The sequence below is a fragment of the Triticum aestivum genome, chromosome 1A, assembly GCF_018294505.1.
Source record: "Triticum aestivum cultivar Chinese Spring chromosome 1A, IWGSC CS RefSeq v2.1, whole genome shotgun sequence".
NCBI lineage: Eukaryota > Viridiplantae > Streptophyta > Magnoliopsida > Poales > Poaceae > Triticum > Triticum aestivum.
This window is the reverse complement of record NC_057794.1, coordinates 510,210,472-510,219,319: the sequence shown is the minus strand read 5'-3', so window position 1 is coordinate 510,219,319 and position 8,848 is coordinate 510,210,472. Positions and strand designations below refer to the sequence as shown.

Genomic DNA, 8,848 nt, shown 5'->3' with positions numbered 1-8,848 from the left:
GTTGGCCAGCCAGTGATAGAACTCTCTGCAGCTCGCTTGGTGCTTAGGCATGCATGCACCTTAGCTATACAATAAATGTGGCGTGTGTTCAAGTTTTTCATGTAACTAATGTAAAGCCCAGTAATGATGCAAAATGAAAAGCTTTTTGGGCTAAAAAAAGAACAAAACTGGTGCTATATAGTATGTGCATGTCTCAGCTCATTGTCAGCCACTGAATGCGAACAGACTCCTATATTTTGCATGCGAAGAAAGAGGGTGTGGCAATATCCCTGGCTAAAACTATCAACACTTAGAAGGAAAAAAGAACAGACCAAAAATGGCTTCTTGGTTTGAGACCTATCATCATCCAAGCAAGCCTCCAAGGGAAAGGGAAACCGCCGCATTCTTCGGGTGCAGACTAGGGATACGAGAGAACAATTGTGAGCTCACCTGTGCCTCCTGCCGCTCCTTCTTACCGCCGGTGAAAATTCTTATCCGGTGATCGTAATGATCGGCATGAGAGTGCTCGCCCACTCTCGCGTCGATCCAGCAATTCGATGGGGTGCTGCTGCTCGTGGATTCGTGGTATTCGCACCGTGAAATGCAGCAGCATACGCCTCGGGTGCTGCTGCTCGTGGGTTCGTGGTAGCTGTGCTTGCTGCTGTTCATGGATCCGTGGCCTGTGCGGCAGGAAGAAGAGGGAGGCTGGGAAAGAGACATCGACACCAGAGACAAAGAAAACAAAGAGGAAGTGGAGGCGCAATTTCTGTGGCTGGACGTCACATGAAGCGGAGGAGCCATTGACATCAGAGACAAAGAAGAAGAGGGAGGCTGGGCAAGAGGCATCGACATCAGAGACAAAGAAAACAAAGAGGAAGTGGGGGCGCAGTTTCTGTGGCTGGACGTCACATGAAGCGGAGGAGCCATTGACATCAGAGACAAAGAAGAAGAGGAAGAACGGGGCATCGAGCTCTGAGCCGGACAAGAAAAGGTGGTTCAAGAACAAGATTTGGAGAAAGAAGAAGGCCAAGAACAAACAGTTGGCAACGCTTGTGAAAGAGATTTCACTCCCAAGTAATGCCCTCCATCATCTTATTATCCATCTTTGCAGAGAAACTAAATTCAGCAATGCATGTCAATATCAAGTTTATCAATGAATATTTGCCCAACACAGATATGTGACGAGCATTTAGGTACTTACATAGGAAATCTGGTGGTAAGAATTTTTAGTTCAGATACATTGCAACAACAGTTAGTGATGTTCAGGAAAGTTGTATATGCATTCCCCTCTTCTTGGACCTGCTTTCACCCTGAAATTTGTAATCCTGGATTAGTAATTCATGTTTGGGCGATTAAGTAAGCATTTCTGATTGAGAAGAAATCTTAAAATGCAGATAGTCCCAAGGCCAGGGCTGCGGCAGGGGAAATACTACGGATTGGCAACCACAACATTCCTAGCAGAGTGTTTGCGTACAGTCAACTGTCAGACGCGACCAATTCTTTCAGCCAGGAGAATCTCCTGGGAGAAGGTGGCTTTGGAAGGGTGTACAAAGGATACATTTCAGAGACCATGGAAGTAATAAGCATTCCTTCTCCCAGCTTCCTGTTCTATGTTTCATTAAGTTGGCACCTCAAGATGCTATGCTACATACAGCAGCAACACGTTTCTGATGTAAATTATGTGCGTACGTAGGTCATAGCGGTTAAGCAGCTGGACAAGGATGGGTTGCAAGGAAATCGTGAGTTCCTTGTCGAGGTGCTGATGCTTAGCCTCCTTCATCACCCACACCTTGTCACCTTGCTCGGGTACTGCACCGAATGTGACCAAAAGATTCTAGTGTATGAGTATATGCCACTCGGTTCTTTGCAAGATCATCTCCTAGGTAATACAGAACAACAATGTTGTGGTCCTCAAAAATATTCCGCAGAATTGAAAGATCAGAAATTATGATCGCGCATTTGTATCGACGCTGATTTGGTACTTGAATTCTGCAGATCTCACTCCAAAATCCCAGCCGCTGTCCTGGAATACACGGATGAAGATTGCAGTTGATGCTGCCAGAGGCCTCGAGTACTTGCATGAGGTAGCCAATCCACCGGTGGTATACCGTGATCTCAAGGCATCAAATATTCTCTTGGACGGGAACTTCAGTGCAAAGTTGGCCGATTTTGGCCTTGCAAAGCTTGGCCCAGTCGGCGACAAAACTCATGTCACCACAAGGGTGATGGGCACGTACGGATACTGCGCTCCCGAGTACGCCATGAGTGGCAAGTTAACAAAGATGTCAGACATATATTGCTTTGGTGTAGTTCTCTTGGAGCTCATCACTGGGAGGCGAGCAATCGACACCACGAAACCAACTCGCGAGCAAATTCTTGTCCACTGGGTAAGACTTACATCTAATTGACCAAGAAATACTATAGCCTTGAAATTTTCACTTGGTAGTCATATTGAATTGTGATAACCAAGTAAAACAGCTCATGCTTGAGATATACAGATTGCCCATACGGTTTGGGATTAAGATGCTGCTATATCTGCAGGCAGCGCCACTCTTCAAGGATAAGAAGAAGTTTACCAAGATGGCTGATCCAAAACTTGACAGCAAGTACCCCCTAAAAGGTCTATACCAGGCACTTGCAATTTCATCAATGTGCCTACAAGAAGAAGCAAGCAGTCGTCCACTAATCAGTGATGTGGTGACGGCCCTTACATTTCTTGCTGATCCAAACTATGACCCTCCAGATGACATTGAGCCTCTACCTATAACAGTTCCCGATTTCGACAGAGGAATTAGCCTAAGCGAACCTGAAGAGGTCAAAGAAAAGTTTGAGGGAAAACAAGTAGAGGATAGCTAAAATGGCTTGTGAGACGAACAGATGGTGAATCAAGCCAGCAAAGTTTGTAGGGGTGCAGATGGAGGCGCCGCAGGCCTTGTATGATATCTCTGTCTGTAATGTACAGCACATATAGGAAGGATGTAACAGCATATGACGTTCTTGAATGAGATTGACTTGAGTTCTTCGATTAGGCATAACCAACTTTTCAGCAGCAAGATATCCTGGCTGGTGCGAAAACTGAGCCAGTGATTGATGGCAAACTCACTAAACTGTGGTCAGCGGCATTTACTTTAACGCTTTTAGTTGCATGAAGAAGACTAAGATTAAGATAGAACTAGCGTCAAACGGCTGCACATCTGACTTGGTAAAAAATTAGATGAAATGGTGTATGAACCATTACAGTCACAACATACCAAACAATGTTTAATTTATTTCTTTGATTGCAAAAACCAAAAATGGTAATTGTGGTACAAAATTTTCCCCACTTCTCATAGAAACAGTATTTGTTTGGTTTTATTGTTAACAATACATAATCAACGGATATGCAACCATAAACGGACCCAAATATTAGCCTTTCTAGTCTAGTATTTAAGAATAAAGCAGCTGGAGATAAACAATACTCCCTACCTAAAAAATGTGTGGCTCTTCAGATGTGCAGCTCGAGAATAAAGCAGAAACTAACCGCGCCATCCAAGTAAATCGGCGGCCGTATTGCAGTCCAAAGCAATGGACTATGACAAGCAGTACTCAGGAACTACTGCAGGCAATGTCTGGTTTCCACTTTCCACGCCAGTTAAGTTGGCACCGCAACCAGCTAGTACTGCTTTCTCCTGATGCCAAACCCATATATACCAGCACCGTCAGTACAGTACAGTACAGTACAGTACAGTGTAGTGCAGCACAGCGGGAGAAATCTGAGCGCACCTGCCCGGCCCGTGAAGAAGCAAGGAATAAGTACAGCCACGGCGGCGCCGGCGAGCGGCCGCGCACGGGCACGGCCACAATTAGTTTGCCACCGGACACACGACGCCGTGCCGCCCGGGAGGGAGAGAATGCGTACGTAGCGGAGCCGTTCCGTAAAGTAGCGACGTGGACAGGACAAATACCTCGCGCTCGCGGTGCCTGCCACTACTCGGGCGGCGAGCGGCGAGCGGCGAGCGGACGGAAGCTGCGCCGCGGTCTTCTGCCGGCGGGGCCGCGTCGCCGACGAGGGGGATGAGGTGGAGCGGTGGTTGGGCCTGACAGACGGAGGCCTGCGCTGCCGAAAACATCAAGATGGCCCAGCTAGTTCTGGGCTTTGCTTTGAGGCCGGGAGCCAGGAGTTAAACTGGCCCGGCCATGAGCGATAGGTATCTTTGTCTCAAAAAAAAGTGTGAACTCGTCAAAATTGACATTTCACCCGAAAAAATGAGCGATAGATATTTCTGCTGTTGCTGCTGCTGGTTTTTCTACCCATTTTTCTCATGCACGGTCAGCAGAAAAAGACAGACTTCATCGAGAGAAATAAAAGAGGCGAAAAACAGAGATGGAAAACTACGTGGCAGCTGCACAAAGAAGGACGTTTCACCGTAGCTGTCACCAAAGCTGGAGCACGAAGCCACACACACAGCACAGAGGTCGCCCTCGCGTCGCGGCCTCGTGGCAGCCATTACATACAATACAGCAGCCGTATTTCTGTCTCTGTTTCATTTTCCCTTGGACATAAAATATCTCCAGCGCCTTACGATATTTTCAGCTGAATGAAACGGCCCAAGGTTTCGAACTGAGCCACGGCGTGAAATACCTATCTCCTTCATTGAATCAGTATAGATACAGTGATGGCGATCACAAAATATCCTCCTCCAGGAGAGCCTGCATCGGATGCTCCCTGCATACATGTTTCCTCGTGTGATCGTGTCCTTGCAGAGTCCATTAAACTGTACTTGCAGCTCGAGTAAATTGGGTAGTTAATGCGCTAATTACGCACTTCACATGTTGGTTCATGCGTCGCGCGCGCAACCACCGGCCGGCCGGCCTCTGCGCATGAATGAATGAATAGTCCTTGGAGCCAGTGATGGTCAATGCCGACGCCGTGCTTAATTGGAGGCCGGCCGGTTTGCTTTGCTCCTCATGTGAAGGCATGGCATGCCACCCACTGACTGGACTTGGTAAGCTGGATGGAGCACATGGCCACCGGCTTTAGTTTAGTGGATGCGATCGGTACTCTAACCCACCTAATCTAGCCATCGAATTAAGAGAGATGTTGAAGAAGGTTACAATATTGGCGGTCGACATGGATTGCCACTTGCAGCTCAAGTGGTGGCGAAAATGAACCCCTGTGACCATCTCTCAGTTTCCCTTTTATTTTATTTTTCCTTTTCGAAAGCAGGGAGGGAGGCTGCGATTAATAGTTATTATCAGTGGAAGGATATTCTGCAGATCTTTGCAATATACGTATTCTCTGCTGATGATAATCCATTTGCTCTGCTGATCGATCAAGCCGGCCATGTCTGGGGAATCTTGTGAGGTTGGCACGATGCCAGGCTCGATTCAAAATTCAAAATCCAAACAATAAAAATAAAATAAACATTTTAGTAGTAGTAGTAGTAGTAGTAGTACCGGTTCTATTGGCACACAGGGGGAGGGGAGGGGGGGAGAACAGCTCCATGTGCCGATTTGTCACCACCCGCTGACAGACGGAATATGCGAGCGGCCGTGGCCGTGCGTGCGGCGCCTTGCCGCCCCACTGCCACCTTCCCGTTGCTCCATGCGAGCTCGTAGAGGTACAACAAGCCTAGCTCATCACCATCGCTGCCCCCCGAACACGGCGCATCGCGCGAGACCACGCACATGCGCTGGGCATAGGAGCTCGGTGTGGACGGTAGCTGGAGAGAGAAACCGGCCTCTTGGTCTTGGATCCCCGTGAGACCGTGAGCTGGCGTAGTACGTACGTGTATAATATTTTCACAAGTTTGTACTGCTGTTTTCATTCAAATTCGAAATATAGCTTGTCAGTACTGGCCTACTACTTGGGAGCCAGCCACTAGTGTAAGTAGTTTTATATGCATGCATGCACATATGCTGTCGTTGAATTTGAGGACGGCGAGAAGGTGCTCGCCCTTTAGTGACACTTGTGTGTGTGTGGCTAGAGTGCGTTGCAACAAAAGCGCAAAGTTAAGGGATATGTGCTGCCGGGAAGCCCGGGGCAGTGTGGTTGGGAGGTGGATGGATGGATATGCACGAATGACGAACTTGCCTTTCATGCGTTTCTTTGCTAACCCACTGGACTGGGTGCTGACCTGGAGTAGTTACGAGCCATGCATGTCTCACCAACTTTACACACATTTGATTCTCAAAGAAAAGAAAACGTTACACACTTTTTTTCCTGAGTAATTTTAGGCCAACTCGAACGTGCACGACCCATTTGTCTGCCCGCATCCGTTTGAGTCCAAACGGACACAAAACGCGACCAACGCACACACATGGATGTCTGTTTTCTTTTCTGTTTGGACTCATTTTGGCCCAAATTTGGGTCGGGTTTGCGTCCGCGCGGATGCCCACAACGTCCTCCCATGTCCTCCCCCTGGCCCTTCAGTCTGTGGCACAACGGCCATGCCCCCCCCCCCCTCCATTTCACACACACACACACCACCCTGGCCTCATCACCCTCACCGCCGCCACCTAGTTTTGCCCGCTTCGTCACCGCCCCATCGCCACCGCATCCACCGTCGCCGACTTTTGTCGGCATTTGTGGCCTACCCAGGTCGCTGGCACCGCCTCTGCCTCTACCGCTCCACGGTCAACACTGGAGGGCGTGTGCTTCAACAGGCCTGCTGCATGTACAGGGAGATGGTGTTTCCCTTCACCGGCCGCGACTCGACCCGCCCGCCTCCGTTGTTCCCCTCAAGGTGTTCGGGCGTTTGCCCACAAGGTACCATGGTGGACAGCTCGAATGAATTATTTTACAACAAGTTCATATGTTCATCGATGAATCCAACAATGAGGATTTTGTGGTTGCTATTTTGGTTGTTAACAAGCACATTGATAGTCAGCGGCCTAGTTTTAGGGGATCGGTCATGGGCCATTGCTCTGGGGTTGAATCATAACAGAGAGTGCAGCCATTTCCTACTCTACAACGATTATTTCAAGTTCATTGACCCACTATTCCCTCCCAAGCTTTTCCGACGACGACTTCCGGATGGCGACACATGTGTTCAACCATATTCGAGAGGAGTGGTGGCGTATGACGATTACTTCAAATGCAAGCATAATGCCATGAAAAAGGTTGGCTTCTCTTCTTATCAGAAATGTACTACACCTATTCGGATGCTTGCATACGGAATTTTCGGTGATCTTGTGGATGAGTATGTTTGCATGAGTGATTCCATATGCCTAGCGTCATTGTACAAGTTCTGCAAAGTTGTGCTTGCAGTGTTTGGCCCGGAGTACTGAAGGAAATATGCCCTAGAGACAATAATAAAGTTCTTATTTTATATTTCCTTATTCATGATAAATGTTTATTATTCATGCTAGAATTGTATTGATCAGAAACCCAAATACATGTGTGAATACATAGACAAACACTGTGTCCCTAGTGAGCCTCTACTTGACTAACTAGTTGATCAAAGATGGTTAAGGTTTTCTAACCATGGACATGAGTTGTCATTTGATAGCGGGATCACATCATTAGGAGAATGATGTGATGGACAAGACCCATCCATTAGCTTAGCATATTGATCGTTCAGTTTTATTGCTATTGCTTCCTTCGACTATGAGATTATGCAACTCCCGGATACCGGAGGAATACCTTGTGTGCTATGAAACGTCAAAACGTAAGTGGGTGATTATAAAGATGCTCTACAGGTATCTCTGGAGGTGTTTGTTGGGTTGGCATAGATCAAGATTAGGATTTGTTACTCCGAGTATCGGAGAGGTATCTCTGGGCCCTCTCGGTAATGCACATCATAAGAAGCCTTACAAGCAAAGTGACTAATGAGTTAATTACAAGATGATGTATTACGAAACGAGTAAAGAGACTTGCCGGTAAAGAGATTGAACTAGGTATGTGGATACCGACGCTCGAATCTCGGGCAAGTAACATACCGATGACAAAGGGAATAACATATGTTGTCATAATGGTTCGACCGATAAAGATCTTCGTATAATATGTAGGAGCCAATATGAGCATCCAGGTTCCGCTATTGGTTATTTACCGGAGAGGCGTCTCGGTCATGTCTACATAGTTCTCGAACCCGTAGGTGAAGGAAATATGCCCTAGAGGCAATAATAAAGCTATTATATTTCCTTATATCATGATAAATGTTTATTATTCATGCTAGAATTGTATTAACCGGAAACTTAGTACATGTGTGAATACATAGACAAACAGAGTGTCCCTAGTATGCCTCTACTTGATTAGCTTGTTTATCAAAGATGGTTATGTTTCCTGACCATAGATATGTGTTGTCATTTGATGAACGGGATCACATCATTATAGAATGATATGATGGACAAGACCCATCCCTTAGCTTAGCATTATGATCGTTTAGTTTTATTGCTATTGCTTTCTTCATGACTTATACATGTTCCTCTGACTATGATATTATGCAACTCCCGAATACCGGAGGAACACCTTGTGTGCTATCAAACGTCACAACGTAACTGGTGATTATAAAGATGATCTACAGGTGTATCCGAAGGTGTTTGTTAAGTTGGCATAGATCGAGATTAGGATTTGTCACTCCGTGTATCGGAGAGGTATCTCTGGGCCCTCTCTGTAATGCACATCACTATAAGCCTTCCAAGCAATGTGATGAATGAGTTAGTCACGGGATGATGCATTATGGAACGAGTAAAGAGACTTGCCGGTAATGAGATTGAACTAGGTATGATGACACCGACGATCGAATCTCGGGCAAGTAACATACCGATGACAAAGGGAACAACGTATGTTGTCATGCCGTTTGACCGATAAAGATCTTCGTAGAATATGTAGGAGCCAATATGAGCCTCCAGGTTCCGCTATTGGTTATTGACCGGAGATGTGTCTCGA

The 8,848-nt window shown here is 46.8% G+C and overlaps 1 protein-coding gene and 1 long non-coding RNA gene across 5 annotated transcripts; one reads left to right on the top strand and one right to left on the bottom strand.

Annotated features, from left to right (window-relative positions):
* Positions 1–294: 294 nt before the first annotated feature.
* Positions 295–3,116, top strand: LOC123061239 (probable serine/threonine-protein kinase PBL7). 2 transcript variants are annotated; one of them, XM_044484249.1, is made up of 6 exons: positions 311–477; positions 587–1,053; positions 1,374–1,555; positions 1,673–1,862; positions 1,975–2,366; positions 2,521–3,116. In XM_044484249.1, exons 1-6 carry the CDS (start codon positions 317–319, stop codon positions 2,833–2,835), a joined length of 1,707 nt encoding a protein of 568 aa, XP_044340184.1. In that variant the 5' UTR covers positions 311–316; the 3' UTR covers positions 2,836–3,116. The 2 variants fall into 2 exon arrangements, with proteins under 2 accessions (XP_044340177.1, XP_044340184.1); XM_044484242.1 differs by having other exon boundaries at positions 295–1,053; positions 2,521–3,113.
* Positions 1,109–4,132, bottom strand: LOC123061250 (uncharacterized). Of its 3 annotated transcripts, none has more exons than XR_006428819.1 (3): positions 3,742–4,097; positions 3,445–3,647; positions 1,109–1,289 (listed from the first exon to the last, which is right to left on the bottom strand). It is a non-coding gene; the product is annotated as an uncharacterized lncRNA (long non-coding RNA). The 3 variants fall into 3 exon arrangements; XR_006428821.1 differs by having other exon boundaries at positions 3,500–3,647; XR_006428820.1 differs by lacking the exon at positions 1,109–1,289 and having other exon boundaries at positions 3,238–3,647; positions 3,742–4,132.
* Between the last annotated feature and the right edge of the window lie 4,716 nt (positions 4,133–8,848).

What these genes read in the sequence shown, in the direction of transcription:
- LOC123061239 (XM_044484249.1), top strand. Translation starts at nt 317, where the DNA reads ATGGCTTCTTGGTTTGAGACCTATCATCATCCAAGCAAGCCTCCAAGG. An exon ending in CCGGTGAAAATTCTTATCCG is followed by an intron (nt 478 to 586) that starts GTGATCGTAATG and finishes CGTGAAATGCAG; the next exon opens with CAGCATACGCCTCGGGTGCT. An exon ending in ACATTTCAGAGACCATGGAA is followed by an intron (nt 1,556 to 1,672) that starts GTAATAAGCATT and finishes GTGCGTACGTAG; the next exon opens with GTCATAGCGGTTAAGCAGCT.